The sequence below is a fragment of the Rhinichthys klamathensis genome, unplaced genomic scaffold (genome assembly GCF_029890125.1).
Source record: "Rhinichthys klamathensis goyatoka isolate OS25496 unplaced genomic scaffold, OSU_Roscu_1.1 h1tg000264l_1, whole genome shotgun sequence".
NCBI lineage: Eukaryota > Metazoa > Chordata > Actinopteri > Cypriniformes > Leuciscidae > Rhinichthys > Rhinichthys klamathensis.
The window spans coordinates 806,402-831,500 of NW_026606785.1; the positions used below are offsets into that span (position 1 = coordinate 806,402).

The 25,099-nt window shown below is 40.0% G+C and overlaps 2 protein-coding genes across 4 annotated transcripts in view; both read left to right on the forward strand.

Moving 5' to 3' along the window:
• Positions 1 to 9,480, forward strand: part of ptk7a (protein tyrosine kinase 7a) — a 50,880-nt gene extending 41,400 nt beyond the window's left edge. Inside the window, exons 14-20 of the mRNA XM_056267852.1 lie at positions 1,985 to 2,185; positions 2,272 to 2,421; positions 2,846 to 3,075; positions 6,226 to 6,306; positions 7,366 to 7,517; positions 8,290 to 8,468; positions 8,561 to 9,480. Of these exons, the coding sequence (XP_056123827.1) occupies positions 1,985 to 2,185; positions 2,272 to 2,421; positions 2,846 to 3,075; positions 6,226 to 6,306; positions 7,366 to 7,517; positions 8,290 to 8,468; positions 8,561 to 8,721 (1,154 nt within the window). The 3' untranslated portion in view covers positions 8,722 to 9,480. The remainder of the gene's footprint in view (positions 1 to 1,984; positions 2,186 to 2,271; positions 2,422 to 2,845; positions 3,076 to 6,225; positions 6,307 to 7,365; positions 7,518 to 8,289; positions 8,469 to 8,560) is intronic.
• Positions 9,481 to 14,315: 4,835 nt separating this feature from the next.
• mark1 (MAP/microtubule affinity-regulating kinase 1) overlaps positions 14,316 to 25,099 on the forward strand; it is a 55,672-nt gene continuing 44,888 nt past the window's right edge. For all 3 annotated transcript variants that reach the window (XM_056267853.1, XM_056267854.1, XM_056267855.1), the window contains exon 1: positions 14,316 to 14,618. In XM_056267853.1, coding sequence (XP_056123828.1) covers positions 14,568 to 14,618 — 51 coding nt within the window. In that variant the 5' untranslated portion in view covers positions 14,316 to 14,567. The remainder of the gene's footprint in view (positions 14,619 to 25,099) is intronic.

A 25,099-nucleotide genomic window follows, 5' to 3' on the forward strand; every position in this document is an offset into this window, starting at 1 on the left:
ACCAACTCAATTTCCAGATTAAGTTGAATTACAAACTCTTTAAGTCTAGTGGCGGCGGTGACTTCAAAGAAAGGAGAGGCACTTAAACATTTTCTGTCTTTTGGTGAGAGTTCAGGACTGTTAGATCCTAATTGAATGTTCATGCCAGTGTGTCACTTGATTCCTATAAGGAGACTATTTAAGTTGGGATAAAAAGAGATTCAGGAGTTAAACCACTTCCTATAAGGAGACTATTTAAGTTGGCATAAAAAGAGATTCAGGAGTTAAACCGCTTCCTATAAGGAGACTATTTAAGTTGGGATAAAAAGAGATTCAGGAGTTAAACCACTTCCTATAAGGAGACTATTTAAGTTGGCATAAAAAGAGATTCAGGAGTTAAACCGCTTCCTATAAGGAGACTATTTAAGTTGGGATAAAAAGAGATTCAGGAGTTAAACCACTTCCTATAAGGAGACTATTTAATAGGGGTGTGACGAGACGCTTATCTCACGAGACGAGACTAGACACGAGATTGGGTTCACGAGAACGAGACGAGACGAGATTTTTGCACAATTTTTCAGAAATCCTCAATGACAAAATTCATGGCTGGAAAAATAGTATGCAGGTGCATTTTTCAATGTTTTAACTAATAATCTTCTAATGCATGTCATTTCAGGTCTACTTTATGAGTATGAATTATCAAATGCATTGAAAGAAAACAATATTCAAGCACTGTAAAAGGTTTTTATTGACTGGCTTTTCTCCTGTATAATTTCACATTAGTCTCTTCAGACCTTACTGTACATTTAAGAGCTTTCAGAACTTCTGATTGAGGCTGTGTGTGACCTCCTAACTGAACTCCTTTTAACACACATTTAACAGAGAAATAAAAACCGTATAAATAACAAAAATAAATAACTGTTTTCTCTTAGTCTTATTAAGTGCAAACAATAAGTGCGAGTGCAACCATAATCAAAGTTAGCACACAGACTCTTTATAATTGTTGTGAAATTGCGGTTTTATTTTGCACCGGCAGTTATAGGGTTAATGCGGTGAGTTGGGAAAAGGCCGAGAGAAACGAGGCTGTTTGTCTCTACAGTTGTTCTTGCGTTCCGATTATAAGTTCAGAAACGGAGCCTCCCTTGTCTGTTGTCCTTTGTACGCTACAGTGCTCTCTCAATATTCGCAGTGCCAACAGAGACCAGAGCCGCAAATAAACAGTCCAGAGATGGGTATTGGGAGACGGATTATTTTATGAATGCAGCCTAATTTGTGCGCAATGCACATCAGGGAGCTTGTGTTTTACTTTCACTTACAAATTCGTGACCGCGCGTATAGGGAGCAGCGGTGCTGAGCGCGCATTCTAAATGATAAGACATTTACCAGACGTTTAGTCTGTTGCGCAACGAATCCTCCGCCATCGTCACGCGATCAGAGAACTGTGATTCGTGCTGCACTGATTGCAACGGCAACTCGCGCTGGATGAGCAGAGCAGACTTTTGCATTAGTTTATAATGGTTTTTATTTTTTTATAAAAACAACAAAACGATAGTTTAGGCGAATGTGAGTGTAGCGGTGGAATATTAATGGGGATATCGCGAGACAGCTTTTTCACTCGACGAGAAATCTCGTCATATTTAGTCTCGCGAGATCTCGTGGCACGAGATCTCGTCACACCCCTACTATTTAAGTTGGCATAAAAAGAGATTCAGGAGTTAAACCGCTTCCTATAAGGAGACTATTTAAGTTGGCATAAAAAGAGATTCAGGAGTTAAACCGCTTCCTATAAGGAGACTATTTAAGTTGGCATAAAAAGAGATTCAGGAGTTAAACCGCTTCCTATAAGGAGACTATTTAAGTTGGCATAAAAAGAGATTCAGGAGTTAAACCGCTTCCTATAAGGAGACTATTTAAGTTGGCATAAAAAGAGATTCAGGAGTTAAACCGCTTCTCTATCTAAAAACCTGGTGTTTAATGTATGTTTTGTGTGTTTGGTTATCTACAGAAAAACCAGTACAGCACTCATTAGCAGATGATGAAAAGACCCCTTACAAAATGATCCAGACTATTGGTCTGTCGGTGGGGGCGGCAGTCGCTTACATCATCATTGTGCTGGGTCTCATGTTTTACTGTAAGCAGAGACGCAACGCCAAGAGACTCCAGAAGGGGCAGGACGGAGACGAGCAAGAGGTGGAATGTCTCAACGGTGTGTGGTGTTAACTTTTGTTAGCATGCAATTATGTGAATAACATAGAACCGGGTCTCTGATACAGTTCTGTGATCAACCCATAGGGGACGTACAACAGAACGGCCACACCACAGCAGAGATCCAGGAGGAGGTGGCGCTTACCAACATGGCTGCCACCGGAAACAACAAACGCCACAGCAGTCACGACAAGCTTCAGTTCCCCCGAAACAACCTGCACACCATCACAACACTGGGTACAGGAACAATCCCAAACCAAAGACCTGTTTAACATCACTAACACTTTACAATAAGGTTCATAAGTTAACATTAGTTAACATAAACTAAGGATGAACAATACTTCTACAGCATTTATTAATCTTAGTTGATTTTAATTTCAACATTTACTGACTAACATGAACAAACATGAACAAACAATGGAACAGCTGTGTATTTTTATTAACTAACATTAACACCGATTAGTAAATACTGTAACAAATGTATTGCTCATTGTTAGTTCATAAGTTAATGTTAGGTAACACATTACCTTATGAACCTTATTCAACATCACAAGTGTTCAGCCAAAACGGGGCACATTTGCATTCACCCGACGGCAGCGGTGTGGTCACATGCCTTATCGCAGAGAACGAATCAATCTACTTTGTGTTTCTCATCATGTAGGTAAAGGAGAGTTTGGTGACGTGCTGCTGGCTAAAGCAAAGGCCAGTGAGGATGAGGAGGAGATGGTCGTGCTGGTGAAGAGTCTGCAAACACGCGACGAGCAAATGCAGTTGGATTTCCGTCGTGAATGTGAGATGTTTGCTAAGCTGAGCCACGCTAACGTTGCTCGTCTGCTGGGCCTCTGCAGAGAAGTGGAGCCGCATTACATGATCATGGAGTACAGCGACATGGTGACAACAGCTCAACACTACATATCTGTCCATCCGTCTTTCTTTACACTTCATCCCTTCATCACTCTGTCCATCCAACCTTCCTGTCTGTCTATATCTTTGTCTGTCTTCTATCTATCTGTCTCTGTCGTTCTGTCTGTCTGTCTGATCGTCTTATCTATCTGTCTGTCTATCTGTCTGTCTGTCTGTCTGTCCTATCTATCTATATCTGTCTGTCTGTCCTCTCTATCTATCTATATCTGTCTGTCTGTCTGTCCTCTCTATCTATATCTGTCTGTCTTGTCTGTCTGTCCTCTCAATCTATATCTGTCTGTCTTGTCTGTCTGTCCTCTCTATCTATCTATATCTGTCTGTCTGTCCTCTCTATCTATCTATATCTGTCTGTCTGTCTGTCTGTCCTCTCTATCTATCTATATCTGTCTGTCTTGTCTGTCTGTCTGTCCTCTCTATCTATCTATATCTGTCTGTCTGTCTGTCCTCTCTATCTATATCTATATCTGTCTGTCTGTCCTCTCTATCTATCTATATCTATATCTGTCTGTCTGTCCTCTCTATCTATCTATATCTGTCTGTCTGTCCTCTCTATCTATATCTGTCTTGTCTGTCTGTCTGTCCTCTCTATCTATCTATATCTGTCTGTCTGTCCTCTCTATCTATCTGTCTGTCTGTCTGTCTGTCTGTCCTCTCTATCTATCTATATCTGTCTGTCTGTCCTCTCTATCTATATATATCTATATCTGTCTGTCTGTCCTCTCTATCTATCTATATCTGTCTATCTGTCTGTCTGTCCTATCTATATCTGTCTGTCTGTCTGTCTGTCCTCTCTATCTATCTATATCTGTCTGTCTGTCCTCTCTATCTATATCTGTCTTGTCTGTCTGTCTGTCCTCTCTATCTATCTATATCTGTCTGTCTGTCCTCTCTATCTATCTGTCTGTCTGTCTGTCTGTCCTCTCTATCTATCTATATCTGTCTGTCTGTCCTCTCTATCTATATATATCTATATCTGTCTGTCTGTCCTCTCTATCTATCTATATCTGTCTGTCTGTCTGTCCTCTCTATCTATCTATATCTGTCTGTCTGTCTGTCCTCTCTATCTATCTATATCTGTCTGTCTTGTCTGTCTGTCTGTCCTCTCTATCTATCTATATCTATATCTGTCTGTCTGTCCTCTCTATCTATCTATATCTGTCTGTCTGTCTGTCTGTCCTCTCTATCTATCTATATCTGTCTGTCTTGTCTGTCTGTCCTCTTGATCTATCTATATCTGTCTGTCTGTCTGTCCTCTCTGTCTATCTATCTATCTATATCTGTCTGTCTGTCCTCTCTATCCTCTCTATCTATATCTGTCTGTCTGTCTGTCTGTCTGTCCTCTCTATCTATCTATATCTGTCTGTCTGTCCTCTCTATCTATCTATATCTGTCTGTCTGTCCTCTCTATCTATCTATATCTGTCTGTCTGTCCTCTCTATCTATCTATCTATCTATATCTGTCTGTCTTGTCTGTCTGTCTGTCCTCTCTATCTATCTATATCTGTCTGTCTGTCTGTCTGTCTGTCCTCTCGATCTATCTATATCTGTCTGTCTGTCTTGTCTGTCCTCTCTTTCTATCTATATCTGTCTGTCTGTCCTCTCTATCTATCTATATCTGTCTGTCTGTCCTCTCTATCTATCTATCTATCTATATCTGTCTGTCTTGTCTGTCTGTCTGTCCTCTCTATCTATCTATATCTGTCTGTCTGTCTGTCTGTCCTCTCGATCTATCTATATCTGTCTGTCTGTCCTCTCTGTCTATCTATCTATCTATATCTGTCTGTCTGTCCTCTCTATCCTCTCTATCTATCTATATCTGTCTGTCTGTCTGTCTGTCTGTCTGTCCTCTCTATCTATCTATATCTGTCTGTCTGTCCTCTCTATCTATCTATATCTGTCTGTCTGTCCTCTCTATCTATCTATCTATATCTGTCTGTCTTGTCTGTCTGTCTGTCCTCTCTATCTATCTATATCTGTCTGTCTGTCTGTCTGTCTGTCCTCTCGATCTATCTATATCTGTCTGTCTGTCTTGTCTGTCCTCTCTTTCTATCTATATCTATTGTATAGCTGTCTGTATCTATCCACCTTACTATCTGTCTGTCGTTCTATCTATCTATTTATCTATCTATCTGTCTGTCTACCTTACTATCTGTCTGTCTGTCTGTCTGTCTGTCCTCTCTTTCTATCTATATCTACTGTATAGCTGTCTGTCTATCTATCCACCTTACTATCTGTCTGTCTTCTCTATCTATCTGTATATGTCTGTTGTTCTATCCACCTTTCTATCTGTCTGTCTGTCTGTCTCTCCGTCTGTCCGTCCTCTCTATCTATATCTACTGTATAGCTGTCTGTCTATCCACCTTACTATCTGTATCTATCTGTCTGTCTTCTCTATCTATCTGTATGTGTCTGTTGTTCTATCCACCTTTCTGTCTGTCTGTCCTCTCTTTCTATCAATTTCAATTCAATTCAAAATTGCTTTATTGGCATGACTGTACATAATACAATATTGCCAAAGCTTGGAATACATTGAATAATTATAAAGACATCAACATAATAAAATATTATAACACAACTTACATTTAAATGTACAATTTAAAGTGTAACAAATTAAGATATGTGTGAACATTTTATACCACTGTGTTTACACACACACACACACACACACACACACACACACACACACACACACACACACACACACACACACACACTACTGAGGGTCACTGTGGTGGACAGTAGGGAAACACTGAGGTCAGACACACAGATTACACACACATTCACCTGCTGTCTCTCAAGCTGTGACACACACACACACACACACACACACACCTATCTGTCTGTCTAACATCTATCTGTCTCTGTCGTTCTATCTGTCTGTCCTCTCTATCTATCTGTATCTGTCTGTCATTCTATCTATGTATCTATATATATATATATATATAAATGAATGTGACTTTACTCTATCTATCTATCTATCTATCTATCTATCTATTATCTATCATCTATCTATCACAAATGGCTTTATACTAGTTGTATTTTGAAGTGTTGATTGAAATGTTATTTCCTTAGAAGCATTTCTCCTAGTTTAGTTTTATTTATCTGTGTGATTTCCAGGGTGATCTGAAGCAGTACCTGAGGGTGTCCAAGAGCAAAGATGAGAAAGTCAAAGTCCAGCCGCTCAGCACCAAACAGAAGGTAATTAATAACTACTATATAACTGATGACCTGTCTGATGATAGGGACATTCATAGACAGTATTGTATGTTGTATGCACAAGCTAATATGCTGAATCGCAAATTTAGTATGTGCTCACTTTTTGTGAAGACTACACTTTTTAAAGTCCCCATGAATTCAAAATTGACCATACTTACTTTGTTTGCCTAAATTGATCGTTTTGTGGTGAACAATTCCTCCATGCAAGTCAATCCACACAAAACATTTTTTTGGCTTCGTAATCTTTAATCAAATTTTGAAAATGCCCCTCCCCTCTGCATTGGAGGACCTTCCCTGATGACGTAGGCTTTACGGTTTGGGCGTCTGCTTAACATCCGTAACCACGCCCCTCCAACTAGACAGGCTGAATGAAAACACCTACTTTTCTAGATCCAATCAGGTGCTAGTTGGGGAAAAAAGCCACGCCCACTATTTTGCCTCATTTAGTATTCCGTTTCTCTCGGAAATACGTCACAACACTGGAGAAAAGTCGTTTGCAACTTCCGGTTCATGGGGACTTTAAAGCTTTTTGTACGCCGATGTATAAAAAAAGCAGTATGCAGAAACTCAAGGTGGCATATAATGATGGTTTGAGGCTGCTGCTTAAATTGCCACGAGGGGGCAGTGCGAGCCAAATGTGTGTAAGTGTCAATGTATTCACGTGTCATGCTGTACTCAGGAATCTCATGTACAGATGTATGTGTAGACTAGTAGAGTCACATAACAGCATCATCGCAACACTAGTGAACCCTGCATTGAGTGCAGTTAGGTTCACTTCGGGTTTGTGGAATCACTGGCGCTTTAGTCTATATGCCAATATTTGAACACTTTTTTTGTGTATTGTGGAATTTTGACTGTAGTCATTTTTTACTATTTTTTATCTTTTTTTTCTATTTTGTATACTTTATCTTGTATAGTGCTATGGACCATTTTATATGTGTGTCCTGAATAAGAAAATGATGATGATGATGATATCCCTCGTCTCTCATATAAACACACACACACGCGTATCAGGACGAACCCCTCTCTCTCTGCCGTCAGGTGTCGGTGTGTCTGCAGGTCGCTCGAGGGATGGAGCACCTGTCCAACCAGCGCTTCGTCCACAGAGACCTGGCCGCCCGCAACTGCCTCATCTCTGCCAAACGCCAGATCAAAGTGTCCGCTCTGGGCCTCAGCAAAGACGTCTACAACAGGTGCAGCTAAACACAGCCAGAGACACGTTTACCACTTTAAATGAATGATGATTTAATCATTGTCCTGTAATCCGGGTTTGAAATTAACTTTTTCACTCACCGGCCGATTTGGCTACTTGGTTTAAGTTACCGGCCATTCAGAACTTCTACTAGCCACGAAAAAAAAAAAGAAATGAACCAGATTAACTAAGTCACAGATATATATATATATATATATATATATATATATTGGAGTATTAATGAGTGTATATTAATACAATTTCATACATTAATTTCTTATTCAAACAAAATCCTGTCATCAGCATCTCCTCCCTTCCTCTTTCATCCTCAACAAACATGTGTTTTAGGTGGACAGATCAATACAGCACAAAGAACTTCAACAAATGTAGGATGTCGGAAAACAGCAATGTCTTTTCTGTCAACCAAATGCTTTTTAATCTTCGCTATTGCTTCAATGCAAATGAACAAGCACGCCGTTATTTGTTGTGTAGAGACGTTTGTTCAAGTAAGCCAGATATGAGCAGCTGTGTTTAATATATCATGAGGACTCACGAGTTGGCTCGAGATTTGGCTTGCACGAACTTCCCCAGCAAAGTGAGTAAACATAATAAGTAACACGGCAAATTGGCTCGTGATTTGACAGCGTCACCCGCCACAGTTGATTGTTCATTTCAAACCCTGCCTGTAATGATTGTCCGTGTGCTTGTTTCACGTGCACTGCTCCCCCTTGTGGTGACAGTCATCATTGTTTCTTCTGTGTTTGTGTACACAGCGAGTACTACCATTATCGCCAGTCCTGGATTCCTCTGCGCTGGCTGCCATCCGAAGCCGTCTTTGATGACGACTTCTCCACCAAGACGGACGTGTGGTCGTTCGCAGTGCTCATGTGGGAGGTCTTCAGCTTTGGGGAGCTGCCGTACGCTGATCTATCGGATGATAAAGTCCTAGAAGGTGTGGTATAGTCTCAGGAAAAAGTGAGACGGGTTGCACATTGGCTTCCGGTTGTGTTTTGTCCCTGACTGTCTGTGTTTGTGTGTCCGTAGCTCTGCAGGAAGGCAAGCTGAAGTTGTCTCCTCCTCAGGGGTGTCCATCTCGCGTGTTCAAGCTGATGGTGCGCTGTTGGGCCGCCAGTCCCAAAGACCGACTGTCTTTCAGCGACATCACCTGCGCCCTCAGCGACCTGCCCTCCGAGAGCAAAGTCTGAGAGGACGGGATCATCCGTCAAGCCATGATGGAAAAACCTCCACATCAAAAATTCTGGCTCAAGTGTCTTGCCTCGAGAAAAAAGACTTGTTTTATTATCAACCATCTCTTCCTTTTTTATATATATATACTGTATATGTTTAATAAAATGTTTTCGAAGGTTCCTCCAACATTTGGTTTTAAATGGGGTTTGTCTATCACTTCTCAGTTTGAGTTTGCCCACTCAAAACGAAGAAATGTAGTAAATGGTGCGTTTGTAATACCAAACCATGCACTGACCAATTTTATATTTTAGAAGGATTGTCTCGGGAGCCTCTTAATTTATTTAAAAGGTCCTGTTTGTTCAATGTACAGAAAGGTACTGTTTATATGACTTTTTTTATGATGTTTATGAGTTTAGCCTTTTTTTTTATATATAATTCAGAAGTACTCATAGAAACAACTGTTGAGAAAACCATGTTTATAAAATGACTTCAAGTTCAAATTTCAAGTGCCTGTAAAATGAAGGATGTCTTGACTTTAGTATGCTGTATGTTACGACTTGGAAATGCCTTGAATGTTTTGTTTTTTTATATATATATATACATTTATAGTGTTTTTATTGCTTAGTCCAGTGTTTTATCTTGTAATTGCTACCCACACGTTACATATCGGTTTCTATAAAAGTCCAGAGGTCTTCTTGACTCTGGGGAAAAAAGTGAACACACACTTCTGTCGCATACTCTGCTGTTGCAATAAAACTTCACTTTTAACAAAGCTTGTTTGATTTCGTGTGATGTCATTATTATTCTTTTTTTTTAACCAACTGTATCAAGGAAAATTTAAAAGGGACCTTTTACAAAGTCTTGATTTTATTTTTGGGCTCTACTTGGATAGATTCCACGCTTAAATGTTCAAAAACACCTTATTTTCCTCATATTCTCCATTGTTGCGGCTCCTCTCTTCCCAGTCTGTCAGTAACGCTCTGTTTACTTCCTGTCTCTATGAAGCCCCTCCTCCTGAAAAGCACACTGTGCTCTGATTGGTCGGCTGGATCAGTGTGTTGTGATTGGACAAGCGCTTCGAGTGTGTTTGGGAAATGTACCGCCCCTTTACTATAAACGGCAGTTTAAAAAAACTAAACCACGGCTGCGTCTGAAATCACATACTCTCTTGAGTAGATGCTTATTTTGAATAAGTTATTACTTCACGACCGTTAAAAAAGTATGTTCTAAAGTAGTATGAATGTAATCTGGACCTACATTCGCCATGTTGTCATTATCATGTGACCTACCAGCATCGCTTCACTGTCGTTCATAAATCCTCTCCCGTGGCCTCATGGGATAGTAAAGTGTCCATCGTATACACACTTCAGAATCTCACTGGTAGTAGGAGGTAATCCGGGGACTTTTTGCCTACTCTTATGAGTACTGTGAATTCAGACATACTTCTTTTGTCACACACTGTTTTTCGCCTACTATATAGCAGGGAAGCAGTTCTCAATTTTGGATGCAGCCTGCTAACTAAATCAGCCAGGCCCCGCCCCCTTATTTTGCTAATGCCTTGGGCGGGAATTATTATAATGAGGAATATTGTGACGCGTTCGTTCCTGGAAGAAAACTCAAGACTACAATGGAGGCGTTTCAGGGAGTTCAGAAACACTGACACTGATATAGAGAATAACTGCCTTTGCAGAGCTTTTTTCATGTTCAAACAGAACATTACACACTAAAGTAAGATGAAGTTGGAAAAAGCATAATAGGTCCTCTTTAAAACCTGTTAACCGGCTAACAGTAAGTTATTTTATTATGTTTCTCCGGAAACTCAGGGTCACTCCCACGGCTCATCTGACATGTTCAGACTGGACAGTAGTATGAGACCGGTGTGCTCACTGACTCCCTCTGGTGGCTGTAGAGTTCGCACTTCTCATCCCACACTGAAACTCAGGGGCCGGTTTCACAAAGCTATTTTAGACCGGTCTATAGTGTTAGACAAGTCTAAAATTTGCTCATAGACTAGTCTAATGCAAGTTAGACTGTTTCACAAAAATAAAGACTGACCAAGAAAATTAGACAACTTACCCCAAGGCTAACTTAGGTCTAAGACTCTGTTACCTTGGCAACCAGCAGTAACAATCAGTTACATTACAAACAGCCAAACGAAACGGGAAAATGGCTCATAATTTGTGGTTTGCTGACGACGTTATGGAGAGAGCTATGAGAAGAAGGGAAAGGGTTTTTAGGGACCGCAGTAACCTACTTGTACCATGTTTTTGTATCTTTTCTGTACGTCTTTAACGCTCCTCTCAACGGTCGGATTAAAGCTGTTAACTGTCGTAGCAATCTTTGTCCAAATTAAACATGTCTTCTTGTTACTACATTCTCCACTAAATTTCCCAAATAAAATGTCCTTGTAACTGTTACACTCCAACAAACATATTTCCCGCTGGGGTAAACTCAAGGGGGTAATCCATCGACCGGAAGTTGAAGCCGGCCAGGTGCCGCCATCTTGTAGCAGAACTTCACTTGCGTTAGCATTTCCATTGACTCCCATTCATTTTGGCGTCACTTTGACAGCGAATAACTTTACATCTGAGGCGTTTAAAGACTCCATTTGTCCATTATTTATTTCTAAAGAAACACGACAATGTATAAAGGGCTCCATTACCTTCTATGTTACACTATGGCCCCGTAGAAACAGATTTAGTAAAAATAGGCTAACGATTGCGTCATAACCACTCGACTCTCTGTCGCGCTGTACAGAAATTACCGTACAGACAGGAGGAGAAGCTCGCAGGCAATCGGGGGGACGTCCCGTCAAGGGAGAAGCCCATAGATAATGAGTCCATAAAAGCAACGGAATACTTACTCCTGCTCACTCACGCCAAAGAACTCTTCGCTCAAGTTCGCCGTCTCCGCAAGATTAACGTTGGCAATTTTCACGCACAGCTACTAGAAGATTAACGTCTGTCAGACAGGTTGCTCACGTCATCGAGCTTAGTTTGAGTCGGTTTGAGTCTGCGCGTCAGGAACGGAAGTGCTCAAAAATCGCTAAAAATGGGCTTCAACTGTCTCAACTGAGTTCCAATGAGATGGCTCTGTCCACTTCTTATACTGTCTATGGGTAAACTGCACTGAGCGGCTGAATGCGCTTACTCGATCCGCCATGTTTTTTGTTTTGAAAAAATGTGTCTTATTTTACCCAGAATGCATTGCAGTGTAGTCCTACTTAAGATAGTCAGAGTCTTCAGTGCTTTGTGCAACGGTCTGATTTAGATGTCTATCTGAAGGCTGACTATATATCTAAGCCATAGTCAGTCTATCTTTGTGAAACCGGCCCCTGCAGCCGGACACTCTTCTTTCTAATGGCGCTTTTCCATTACCAGTACCAGCTCGACTCGACTCGACTCGCCTTGGCTCGCCTCGACTCGGCTCGCTTTTCGCTCCGTTTTCCATTGCAGAAAGTACCGCCACAAATAGTACCCGGTCGTCATAGCGACGCATTTCGTTCCTCGTTGCCCCATCAAGCTCTCGCTGGATCCTCTCTTCGGCAACCAAACAAAGGAATGTCTGCACCTCCTCGTTTGACCACGGCGTATTCTTCCGAGTTGCCATAATAATAGTAGTAAGTTTAGTAACTATCTCTGGCCAAACTATTTAAAAATGGCGGGGTTATTCTGGATACTCCATCTGGCGCGTGCAATGATGACGCAGATTCTCTGTGACCAATCAGCAGTCGGCATTGTTTTCACGTCACATTTTAGTATCGGCTTAGCTCGCCTCAGCTCGCTTAGAACCTCGCCGGAGGTGGTACGAAAAAAAGTACCCGAAAGCAGGTACAGGTACAACTTTTACACAGTGGAAAACCAAACAAAGGCGAGTCGAGCCGAGGCGAGCTAGTACTGTGTAGTGGAAAAGCGCCATAAAGTGCTCATGTTCAAAGAAGTGAGGGCTGGAGTTTCTCGCTCTCTGAAGGACATACATTAGTCCTTGTTCATGAGCCGTTTCACTCTATAGATATACAGCAAATCAAGTCTACATTGAAAATCAAGTTTTTAATGTTGTTTATGTGGTGTTTTTAATATGCTTTAAGACACACCATGTGTTAGTTCATAAGTCGACAGCATTGCTGAGTATTTTCTGCTTAAAACTGCAGTGAACCAAAGACAGTCTCAAAAACATGGTGTGAAATCGCTGGTGTTTCTGACATCACAAACGACCTTGTAACCAATCAGATCAACGTGTGATCGTCAACCAGTGGATCTCTGAGCTGAGTGAGTGAGTGGAGGCGGGGCTCATTTGCATATTCATAGAACCACGTATACTAAATGAGGCAAGGGTGTCGAGTTACATTCAAGCTATTTTAAGAAATTTCAAAGGGGAAAAAAACGTTTAAATGTGTTGGTGATCAAAGATACATGGGGACTTTAAGAGTCATCTTCACATGCTAGACCAGCATATATGCCTTGATTTAAACCTTCAAACCCTATTTCTGCAGTGCATAGCGAGTATTGTGTACACTGCCATCTCAGCTCCTGCTGGAAGATGCTAGAACTACACCATCATCAGGCTGCACTTTCATTCTCTTCACAGCCATGCAAAATCAGCTGTGTATTCTGACAAATAACTGTTTGCAAAATATTGCTCAAAATTAATTATAATAGTTTTACCACTGTTTTTATATTATTTTGTAATAAGGCAGAAATTTTAAAGGGATAGTTCACCCAAAAAAATTTATTTAAATTTTGTCATCATTTACTCACCCTCATGTTGTCCCAAACCTGTATGAGTTTCTTTCTCCTGCTGAACACAAACGAAGATATTTTGAAGAATGTCAGTAACCAGACAATTGATGTATTTTTTTCCTACTATGAAAGTCAATGGCTACCGTGGACTCAACTGTTTGATCACCAACATTCTTCAAAGTATCTTCTTTTGTGTTCAACAGAAGAAAGACACTCATACTGATTAGGAACGACTTGAGGGTGAGTAAATGATGACCAAATTTCCTTTTTTGTTGGTGAACTATTACTTTAAGTGTGCTATTGCTCAACAGCATCTTTTTTTTTTCTACTAAAATTGTTGCACACTTCTAAAACTCATATGACGGCTCCCCCTGGCGGTGTGGAGGATGTTTTCTTCAGAATCTAGTTAATGTGTTTCCAACATACCTACAATTTAAATGAAACGTGATTAAGAAATTTAGACTTAGTTATTCTTACATTTTTGTGCTATATCGAGCATTATACTTTTTTTGCAGTACTGTTTTAAAGCCGTTAGGTGGTGATGTAGATCAAATGTGGACAAGCATATTATAGTGTGCTTCTTATTTTAAGAGACAGAACATTTCAACAGTGTATGCAGGTTCATGCCCTTTTCCACACACACTATAGTCTCAAATAATTTGGCAATATTGGGCTTGCCATGACAAAGCATCTGCAAGTGATATTATAAAACGAATTATTTATAGATAGGCCTACGCGTTTAACACTTAAATAGCTGCATTGATCATTTTAAGACAGAAGCACTGAGCGCTATCATTGTCCTCCCCCTCCGCGTGTGTGTGTGTGTGTTTCTATCAGGGTGGATCAATGCAGGAGCCTGAGCTCCACACACACCCGCGCGCGCGCACACACACTCGTCCTGTCCGCGCATCCGCAGCGTCGCGCTCGCTCTATCTCTCTCTCTCGCCCGCGGCTGACGCGCTGACGCGGGCCGCTCCTGCTGGATATGTGCATGTTATAGTCGTAGGTTGAAGGCCAGGAGACATGCCGGTGTGAAGCGGGCTCAGATATCTGTATCTTCCGCGTTATCTTCGCTAAGCGCGGGTCCGAGCGCCGGTGCGGAGCGCGCGGCCTGTAAACACAAGATGTCGACCAGAACGCCATTGCCCACCGTCAACGAGCGCGACGCCGAGAATGTAAGTCAATGATACAACATATCAGTCTGCATGAATATTCATGATTACAATGCATCTGTGCTGGTTTGCGTCCTTGTGTTTTAGCGGACGCTTACACAAGCTTTTAATGCTTTAATAAGCCGGATTGGTTGAATATGCTCGCTTGCCTTCTGAAGGTTTGATAGTCATATCTAGTGTTAATTTAAAGCCATTAATAGAGCTATATCTGCTTTATAGCCGTACATAATGTCCAGGGACGTTCAGGTGTATATGATGCCTCCCTGTCCTATGTTAAGCATTCAGCACACTGATGATCCTCATCACATCACATGTTATCCCATCATCTGTCCCACCTCATGCTTTAACGTCCCGGCACCAATTTGAACACTGTTTACTACACTGCAATTAATATGTAATAGCCTAAGCTTGGTAGGCCTACTTTACAGTTTACAAAGAGGGTTTTCAGGATGAACAGTTATGCTACATACAGTTTAATGACAGCAAAAGGATAAAATAATGCAATAAAATACAGTTATTTTTCAGAGTGTTCTTCATTTAAAAAAAAATTATAACATACATTGTTTATTATCCACTGACAAAGCTTTTGGTTGATTTACAGGCTGACTCAAGGTTACTGAACACATGAAGGAAAATTTTACCCGAAAATTACAATTTATTTGACTTTGTTTCTAGCGATTTGTATTTTAGCGTGATTTGGGCCAATGAGATTTAGCTGTGAGTGGGGTTAGACGACACAACTGCAGAACTGGATAACAATAGTGTGTAGTATGTATGTGTAGTATAACAAGTTGTATAGTACTCATAAAAGAGTAGGCAAAAGCACCCGGGTGAACTACTAGGCTACATCGTCCATATTTCATTCCTACTAGAACACACTTTTTTAATGGTCGTGAAGTTTTAAACAAATGGCCTACCTACTATACATTATGAATACAGCAATTGTGTTTTTCTGTTGTGTATTATCCACAAAAGGATCATTCTTTACGCAACTCTTTTACATAAAATGACTTTTTTCGTACCGACATCCTCCAAAAGGACCACATAATCACCATAAAACTGTGCTATATTCCCAGTCTTCAGAAGCCATCCATTTTCCCCACCAAAGTTAATGAAAATATTCCACTTTGGTCTCAGCTCTTAAATCTTTTTAATTGGCCTGGCAGAAATATTGGTCTATAACGAAATGAATGTGATTTGAGAATACGAGGAAACGCAGTGTGGTTTGGGATGCTGTAAACGCTCTTCACTCCTAGAGGAATGATCACGGGGAGGGATCTTGATCGGTGAGTTATTGGAGAAAAGAGGCGGTATGAAGTCTTCTGTTGCGCTCAGGTTTTAAGCAGAGCTCAGATCAAGTGAAGGATCCCTGTGCTGGTATTGTTGAGTGAGTCTCAGGTCTGTGGCCTGTGGGAGAATCTTTATGTCTGGCTGATAATGGTCGCACAGGGGCTGTTGACTCAATCATGTAATTACAGGCTGTGATTAATGAAAGCACAGAAGCGCTCCGAGGTCGTCTGGGTTTGTCACCTCTGTACATCACCATGTTGTCAACCCTGTTATCGCATTTCAAGTTAATGTGCTTATATGTAATTCTTGATGAATATGTTTCTCAGTGATACATTAGCCCCTTTCACACGTACAGTGTTTAATTACTGGTTAAATGCCATTTACAGATCATGTGTGAACGGGCCCTTTCCAAAAATACCCGTAAATCAGTTCTTGGCAATTTTATGGCATGAGAAGTTGTAAATTACCGTTTTGAACAAAGCATCACAGTTTCTGAACGTAACTCAAACTATCACATATCTTCTTTGTGCTCTGTAGAAGATGAAAAGTCGTACGGGTTTGTAACGAGTAAATGATGACTAACCCTTCCAGTGCATTATGGGTGTTGTCTCTCATTTCGCATGCGGTGAGATGGTGATATAGATTCTGATGCGGGATTATAAGCCACGAGAAGAAGAGTTTCGGTGGTCCTCAGATATTGATCCTCGGTTCGCATTGGCTGTTGTCTGTTGTTCTCCCGGGCCTGAAGCTGCAGACGGGCCGGTGTGTGTCGTAAAGCGCTGTCCTGGCAGAGGTCAAAGGGGGTTTGGAGATCAGTGCACTTCTCTCTGTTATAATCAATGCAGCTGTCCAACTATAACACACTCGTCTCACACCCCCCTCGAATCCACTGCCTCACTGTGTGTGTGTGTGTGTGTAAATCTGGAACAGCAAGAGAACAGTAATTGAAGAGAAGGACTGTCTGCAACAGTGGTTATTTTGGTAATTGAATACTCAAACTATTGCTTGAACAATTACTCGACTATTTGGCCGATTAATGCAACAATTCATAATCAACTTTTCAGCTTTTGCCTTGAGTTCTTGCTTAGTTAGGGACATTTAATATTCAACAATATTATTGATCTGCTGCTTGACACCATTATATGAGAACTGAACTGAGCTGGACGATCTCTAGAGCAGCTATATATATAAATGAACTAAATTAATAACTTTTTTACAACAAAAACTATCACTGAACTTACTTAAGCTGGGCTGTGACGCTATTTTCTTCTAGATCTGCTGTACAGCAGAAACAAACTCTGTTGCATTATTTCCCTGTTATCTGTGTAAAGCTGCTTTGAAACACTGTAGTGTAAGAAGCGCTGTGTGAATAAAGCTGGCCGGACTGGAGTTAGAGGTCGTGTTACACCGTGTCCTATCCGGCGACACGCGCCGATTCTGTTTTAGAAAGGGTTTCGCAGGGTCTCTGCGACGTCGAGCTGGACCAGCAACAGAAAGTATGATAATCTCAGGCACTGTTTATGCGCTTTATTTAATGTTGAAAGCGTCTGTGTGAGTTTGAATATCATTTTGTGTGTTTTTATAGCCGTACTGAAAGCAACTCACCTCAGATCTTCAAAATAAATCAAAGTGAACAAGAACGTTCAAATTGTCAACTCATTGTTAACAGACAAGTGTATGGATGGACAACAATTGTTTCAGTAACTCAGTTTGTATTTTTAATAATGTTTAAATGGTGTAATATTCAATATTCCTCTTCTGATTGGCTGTGATTTTTATAGTTTCGCATATGGGTTTAACAATATATCGTATCACAATGTATCGCAATACAAAAATGCAACAATATGTATCGTGGATATTTCACCCAAAATGATAATTACTTTGCGTGAAAAATTCAGGTTTTCAGAGTTTTAGTGTCAGTAGTACAGTAAACTGCTATATAATGTTGAATATAATGTATAATAATGCAATGGGGGATATTTGTGTGCCTGATAATGGCAAATGTCTGATGTTACCAGTAAAAAGTGGCCGACATTATTTTAAATATATCTAGTCAGTGACCGAGTTTACACCAAATTTAGCGTTTTAATCAACAGCACATTTTTTGCAAAAATATGGTATCGTGAGTTCAGTATCGTGATATGTATCGAATCGTTTTCCAATCTAATATTTAAGAAACATCTTACCTTTTAATTAAATTTATAGGTCAAGTTTAAAAAAAATGACATATTAAAACAAAAAAAGTGTAATTCAGTTAAAAACAAGGTACTGTCCCTGTACAGTGCTGGGGAGATTACTTACTGAATACAGATTACATGATACAAATTGTAGTAACGTAATACATTACACATTTAGGGTCTTATAATCTGATTACTTTTAGATGTATCCTCATTTTCACCTCATAACTTATTTATCATTGATTTGAATAGAAAGAAAAATGATTCAATTTCTTGCCATCAACCAAATGAAGGACTCCCACATCTGGGCCTGATATGAATAGGAGCGGGTGAAAGGACACAGTGAATCTGATGAAAAGCAGCGTTTGTTGACATGTGTTGGTCTGATACCTTTAGGTTGTGAATTTGTTGCGTATTTTCAACACACTTGGGAAAGATAATAGTTCTGTAAACTGTGCAAGTGATGTCAGACCCGATAATCTCCCTATCGACTTCCATTGTTTGCTTAAGAACAGATCAGAAGCCAGTAGTGTGACCTTTGCTATCCCTATATCTCAGCTCACACTGCTAGACGGATGAGTCAGTCGGAGTCGGGACCACACTGAAGCGTTCTTGTGTTGTTCTGGTGGTTACACAGCTCAGTGCTCAAGGAGGAGAAGGAGTGTTAGCTTCTGAGTTTAGAGATGAGAAGGCATTAGCATGTGCGTTAGCATGCGTTAGCGATGGACCCGCATACTGATAATGTGTGATTTGACCTTTTACTGAATTTGAAATGCAGAAGAAACGATTCAGAAAGGAGTGTTGATCTGTCTTTTGTAGGAATGCGACTAACTATTATTTTGATTATATTAACTCTTTCCTCACCGGCGTTTTTAATAAAAGTTGCCGGCCAGCTCCAGCATGTTTGATGATTTTCACAATTTCATGGCCGTCAGAATATTTTGTTGCATGAATATCTGAACATGCAATATATGAAATGTGGGAATGGAGGTAAGTTTCGTAAAAAAAAGAAACATTTCAAACAAAAGGCTAAGAAATTTTCGAATAAAAAGCCTGAGTTTATTTATCCCTTCCTCACCCTGCAACACTTCAGTGAAGTTTAACGGAGAACCGCTTGCTGTCAGCAGGACGAACCTCTGTGCAAAATGGAAATACTCACATGAATTTGTAACATTTACAGATAATTAGATAAATGCATATTGAATGTTATGCGCTGGGAAAACCTGTCTCCAACGCACTAAACCGCACAGTTTCCCTGCGAAGGCTTAATCTGTGTCCTTCACTCCAGCTTATAGGCTATTATGATGTTTCACATTGGCGTATTTGCGTATATTGTGTTTCGCCTTTAGACGGCAGAGTGTGGAAGTGAGGCGGGATTGAACAGATCCTTATCAAAACTAGTGTGAGTTCTGGAGAGCGCTCGCATTGGAAGGCTTTCTCCTTTACAACGGTTGCGTAACAGAGGAAAGGCTGCGAGAGAAGGGAGTGCTTTTAAAGGATCGAGCGTCTGTGTGTGTGTGTGTGTGTGGAGGGGGGGGATGTGCAAACAGAGGTTGTACCTTGTGGGAATGTTGTGTCCAGGCAGTGTGTTCATTGTCATGCTAAAACAGGAATGCCGATGCTGTGTCATGAAAGCCTTCAGTTTCGTTTCTTCTCTCTTTTCTTCTTTTAAACATCTGTGATCGAACTCTAGCGCTCCTCCAAAACCAAGTGCGCTCCCTTCTAAGGGCCCTTCCACGCAGTGTGCATTTTCCAGATGCAGAATAAAACTGAAGGCAGGTGCATTTTAAAAGCTGAAGGCGAGAGACAAAGATGTCCGTCTGGAATGTGGCGTATCGACGGAAAGTTAAAAAGACGGCAGAACTGGACCTGAAATGTGTAACTCCCAAAATACTGATGGTTTCTCAAACCGATCTTAACAAACAGACAGAGTCCTCAAACAAATATTGGGTAAAATATAGGGATGTCCCGATCAGGTTTTTTTTGCCCTCGAGTCCGAGTCCGAGTCATTTGATTTTGAGTATCTACCGATACCGAGTCCCGATCCGATACTTATATAATAGTTACATAAAAAAAAAGAATAAAGAAGAGAGAAAAAACAGATCCAGGATGTTCCTTATTTTTTATTTAATTCACCTTATTTTAACATTCAACAACTCTGTTAACAGAGCACTTCTGTGAGGTAGCTTGAACAATCAAGTAATAAATAACATAAATTCTTCACTTTTGGACTTTAGTGCAACAGTAAATATAGAAAAAGTCTAATATAAAAACAAATAGCACCTCAACTTAAAATACCCGGCAGGCATGTAAACAAAAAATAAAAATGTTTTAAAAGTGTATAAAAAAAATAACGAGAATATATATATACATTAGGTGTGTAACAGTTCACAAAATTTGCGATGCGGTTCGATACGATACAGCAAAAAGAAAGAAATGCCAGAGAAATTTCCTATTTATCAAAAGAAAAACTATTTTTAAATAAGTTTGAGTTTTCCTACATCTTGAAACTTTCAGGTTTATAAATGGGGGTAATCTTTGAAGGATGAAAAAATAATGTTTTGGTAATCACATTAAAAATAACATTTAAATATACATTTATATAATATTTGAGTTTTGAAGTGCAACATTAAATCCATGTTCATTCACGGCACAATGTTTCTCCTGGTGTCCACGTCAGCGCTGTTTGATCTAATAGAGATCTACGGTTAATAACGGAGAAATTTGAATGCTTCTCACTAGATCTCGCAGCGATGTTATTATAAATCAGTGGCGAATTCAAATGTTTTCTTCACTGGATCTCTTCATTTGATCTCGCGCTGCACAGATGTTGCTGGTCCGAACTGAAATGGTCCGTTAAGCACAATATAATGAGTAGCGCAGTTTCGTTCCGCTTTCATTCCGTTTGCCATTTGATGTTGCGCAACGTTGTGGTGATCGCGCCAGCGCGGATTTTGTCTGCAGGAAAAATGGTCCTAGGAATCGTTCGGTTTGTATGCGTACCGAACCGTAAGCCTCGAACCCAAACGGTTCAATAAGTACGAATACATGTACCGTTACACCCCTAATTTACATATATCCGAGTCCTGATCGGGAGATAACGTCCGATTCCGATCGAGTCTGAAACCACGTGATCGGGCCCGATTTCCGATCGCGTGATCGGATCGGGACATCCCTAGTAAAATATATACATAGAAATGTAATTGGAGCTATTTGTATCAATGTTTATATTTCTAATCAACATTTGGGTCATTGATGAACAAAAGTGTCCAGGTTAAAGAAAAGTACAATTCTAGTTTTAAAAATATGTGTTGATGGTTCAAGAAGAGTGTGAATTTAGTCTAGCTATCAAGGCAAACTAATAGCATACCGTATTTCCCTTACACCTGGAACGCACGTGAGTGTACATCCTCATTTCAAAAGGTCTTATTTCTTGTTGTTGGGGAGTCACACTACATGCCGTTTAACAATCTGAACATTGCCTTGTGATAGAAAGGTCAAACTATCAGCTATTTTAAGAGAGCTTGACACACAGCCGAGGGTCTGCAGGGGTCATCATCTCTATGATATCATCTCTCATTCTTCATTTTGATCCCAGTAAAGGGATTTTGGAAATAGTTCTGCAGTCAGGCCTCAGGTCAACTGAGGTCATGGTGAAGCAGCGTTTTTAAGAGGAACGGAGAAAAGCTAGTTAAACTGTCGACACTATATAATATAACCTTGTGAAAAAGAAGTGCAATTAATTGTGTTGAATATGTAGTGTGTAGTAGCCTGGTAATACCAAACTCTGCTACTTCACTTTGCTTCGTAGACAGAGTCTGGAATGGCATAATTGAAAAGTGTTTTCTTTCTCGCGGGAGGGGGCGCTTGTCTGAAGTATAAAATCATTGGTTACCCGTAAGCCAATCACATAACGCAATCACCTCTCTCTCCAACTTAAACATCACCTCCATTCAAAATGTTTAACAAACACTCTTCTTGTTCGGGCTTCAGTTTGCAAATGCCGGGAATATTCTCCACAACAGAGCGAATCCCATCCCGTGTCTCCATATCCGTGGTCGTTTTCGATTTCCCCAATCTTAAACTCGGCGCTTAGCGTCTACGTCGCGGCTCTCAGCCCGCCCTCTGTTCGTTGATTGGCCGGCTGTTTTCAGGCCGGAGGAAAACTGAGAGATAGGTCGCTATCTCAGACTGAGTACAGAAGCGAACTGAAATTGAGCGGAAGTACGAAGTCTGACGTAGTCAGGCTAAGTCTGTAGTGTGCTTAAAATCTATTTGTAATACTTGTAAAAATAGACTCTTATTGGTTTATTTCACGTTACGCCCAAAACACAAACAGGAACAACCCCTTTAGACCATTTATCCCGTCGTTAAACTAGCAAAAGTGGATTCGGACTCGCCATAAGTGCACTTGAAGCTGCTTTGATACAATCTGAATTGTAAAAAGCTCTATATAAATAAAGGTGACTTGACTTGACTTGCGCCGATCGTTAAAATCGGGCTCTTAGTTTCTAAACACACTTCAGTATACTTTCAAAAAGTGCACTTTGTAATAATGTCACATTAAAAAGACTATACTAAAGCACATGTAAAGTACTTGATTATAATTGTAACCATCGTGTGTTGTTCGATATTACGCCAAAATTGCAATTATCTTGGCCGATAGTTTTGTAAAGTGTGACCTGCCGATTCTGCCTTTCTTTCAAAGAGCAATATCTGACAGCATATACAAACAATAATCTACCTTTCTTCAGTGCAAACTTTTATTTTCATAAAAATCCCATTAAAAAGACAGTAATAAAATGTACAATAACACTGGATAGTCTTCATTGTAAAAATTAAATACAGATTAATGCTTACAATTAAAGGTTCTACAAAAGTTATTCAGCCAAGAGCAGAGAGTGATTTTATTTGTCTTTTGTTCTTTTATGAACATGTCAGACATCATCAGGTTTATTACACTGCTGTCACTTTAAGAGCTAACACACAGATCCAATACACTGTTACACAACTTGCGTTTTCTTTCTCAACTAATTATGTTCCAGAACTGACTGTGTTTAACCGAATACTCTCCAAGACGGGCATCTTGACATCATGTTGTGTGTACTTGACCGTTTAAGCGCAGTAAGCCACTCGTTTTGGTACTTCAGACTCACAAGCTGTTGGAGAGGCGCTTTTGGTGTGAGTGCGAAAGCTGCGGGAATTAGTACAATTATACGCAATACAAGCACTGTTTAACCGGAGCCAATGATTATAAGTAGGCCTAGTCTTTTATTTAAAGTATCCTAGTGTACATATACTAATAATTCAAGAGCAGTGTTTACAGAGTGCCTGAGTTGGGCCTGTACATTATCCTCCTAAAGTGCCGAATCTGCTCCTGGGCAGCGTTCAGTATCATGTGTTTGGATCATTCGATATCTCGCTGAGTCACCGCTTACACTGAATGCTGATTGTCAAGGCCTGCATTTGGGCTTTCTGCCATTGGGCTCAAAACGCCAGAAAGTGTGGATCCTAGTTTCGTTTCTTGAGGCTTGAGGAGTGACTTATTGCATAAACCTCACGGTTTTACCTCACTGCTAAAATAGAAAATAAACCAAATTCTATACTATTACATCCATAAAAGAAAGTTATGTCTTTACACCCAGGAATGTTTTGTGGTGCAACCAACATGCAGAGAAAAAAAAACATAAAACAGGAAATGATATCATAGAGAGGACTCAGGAGACCCTCATGATTGTGTGTCAAGATCAAAAATATCTTAAAGATAATGTGAGCTTTTTTATGGCATGGAAAGCCGGTACAATGTCATGTGGTGCGACTCTTCGAAAGCTTAATTATATTTATGAATTAGGAATCCCTGTTATTTTAAACAAACTTTCTGACTTGAAAAATATGCTTAGAAACCTTTATAAAAGTAATGATTAGGATGGGTACTCTAACGTGTATTCAAGATGGAAGGAAAATATGTTTTGCTTTTGTTGTGGCAAATAAAATTATATCACTGAATAAGAGAAACATTTCCAATCGTCTTTGATGAGGATATTAGTGTTGCAAAGGGACTGAAAATTGGTACATTTCCAGAAACCTTCCAAAAGTTTCTGAAAATTTCCAAGAAATCCTGGAAAGTTCACAAAACATTGGGAAAGTTTCTTGAAACTTTGCAGCCCTACTTTACATTATATTAAAACTTCTCTTGAAAATGACATAAACATTACCTCGGTTATGGTTTCAAAAGTTATTTATGAAACCCACATGAATACAAAGAGTACATTTTTAGGAACTTGACACACTAGATATTTAAATTTTTTAATAGATTTAAAGTTACAATGTATTGACAGATTTTGTGGAATAATATCATACCAAAAAGAAAATAATTTTGCCTTTGTGCATGTTCATCTGCTTAGAAAAAAAATCCCTGCTAAAAGATGATTTGGACAACTTTACAGCTTAAACAATAAATGCTTTTTGCTGAATAAATGAGTAAAAATTTTAGGAAATTCTATGTTTCACATGCTTTTAAACCATCCCATAGACCATTACTGTAAACTGGGATGAGTGGGAAACTACCATTATGCCACAAATGCTGTTGATGAAGCTTGAATAGTGTTGAACACTTGACATTCATGCCCTTAAACTACCCTTTATTGTGAGGCGGTGAAGACGGCAGATATTGACCACGGTAAATGGATGAGATGTTTATTGGGTTTCCTTAAAGTCGCTGTGTGTCATGAGGAACAATAGAGGAGACACAGTGAAAGTAAGACCACGAGGGAAGGACTTTCCTCTAGTGTTAGAGTTTTATTGTGTTATAAGACACAGGTCATCCTCAGTTCACCAAAGTCACAGGATGTTACTGCACTAGTGACTCAGCAATTATTCACAACAGTGACTGTTTCTGGACACTCGTCAGTTCAGTCGGTTTGTCTTGACAGTCCAAACATTGTGCCTAATATTAGTTTTTGCTGTGGTGTCGAAATTGGTATTGTAAAATTTGACTGGCATCTAAAATGTTTAAGG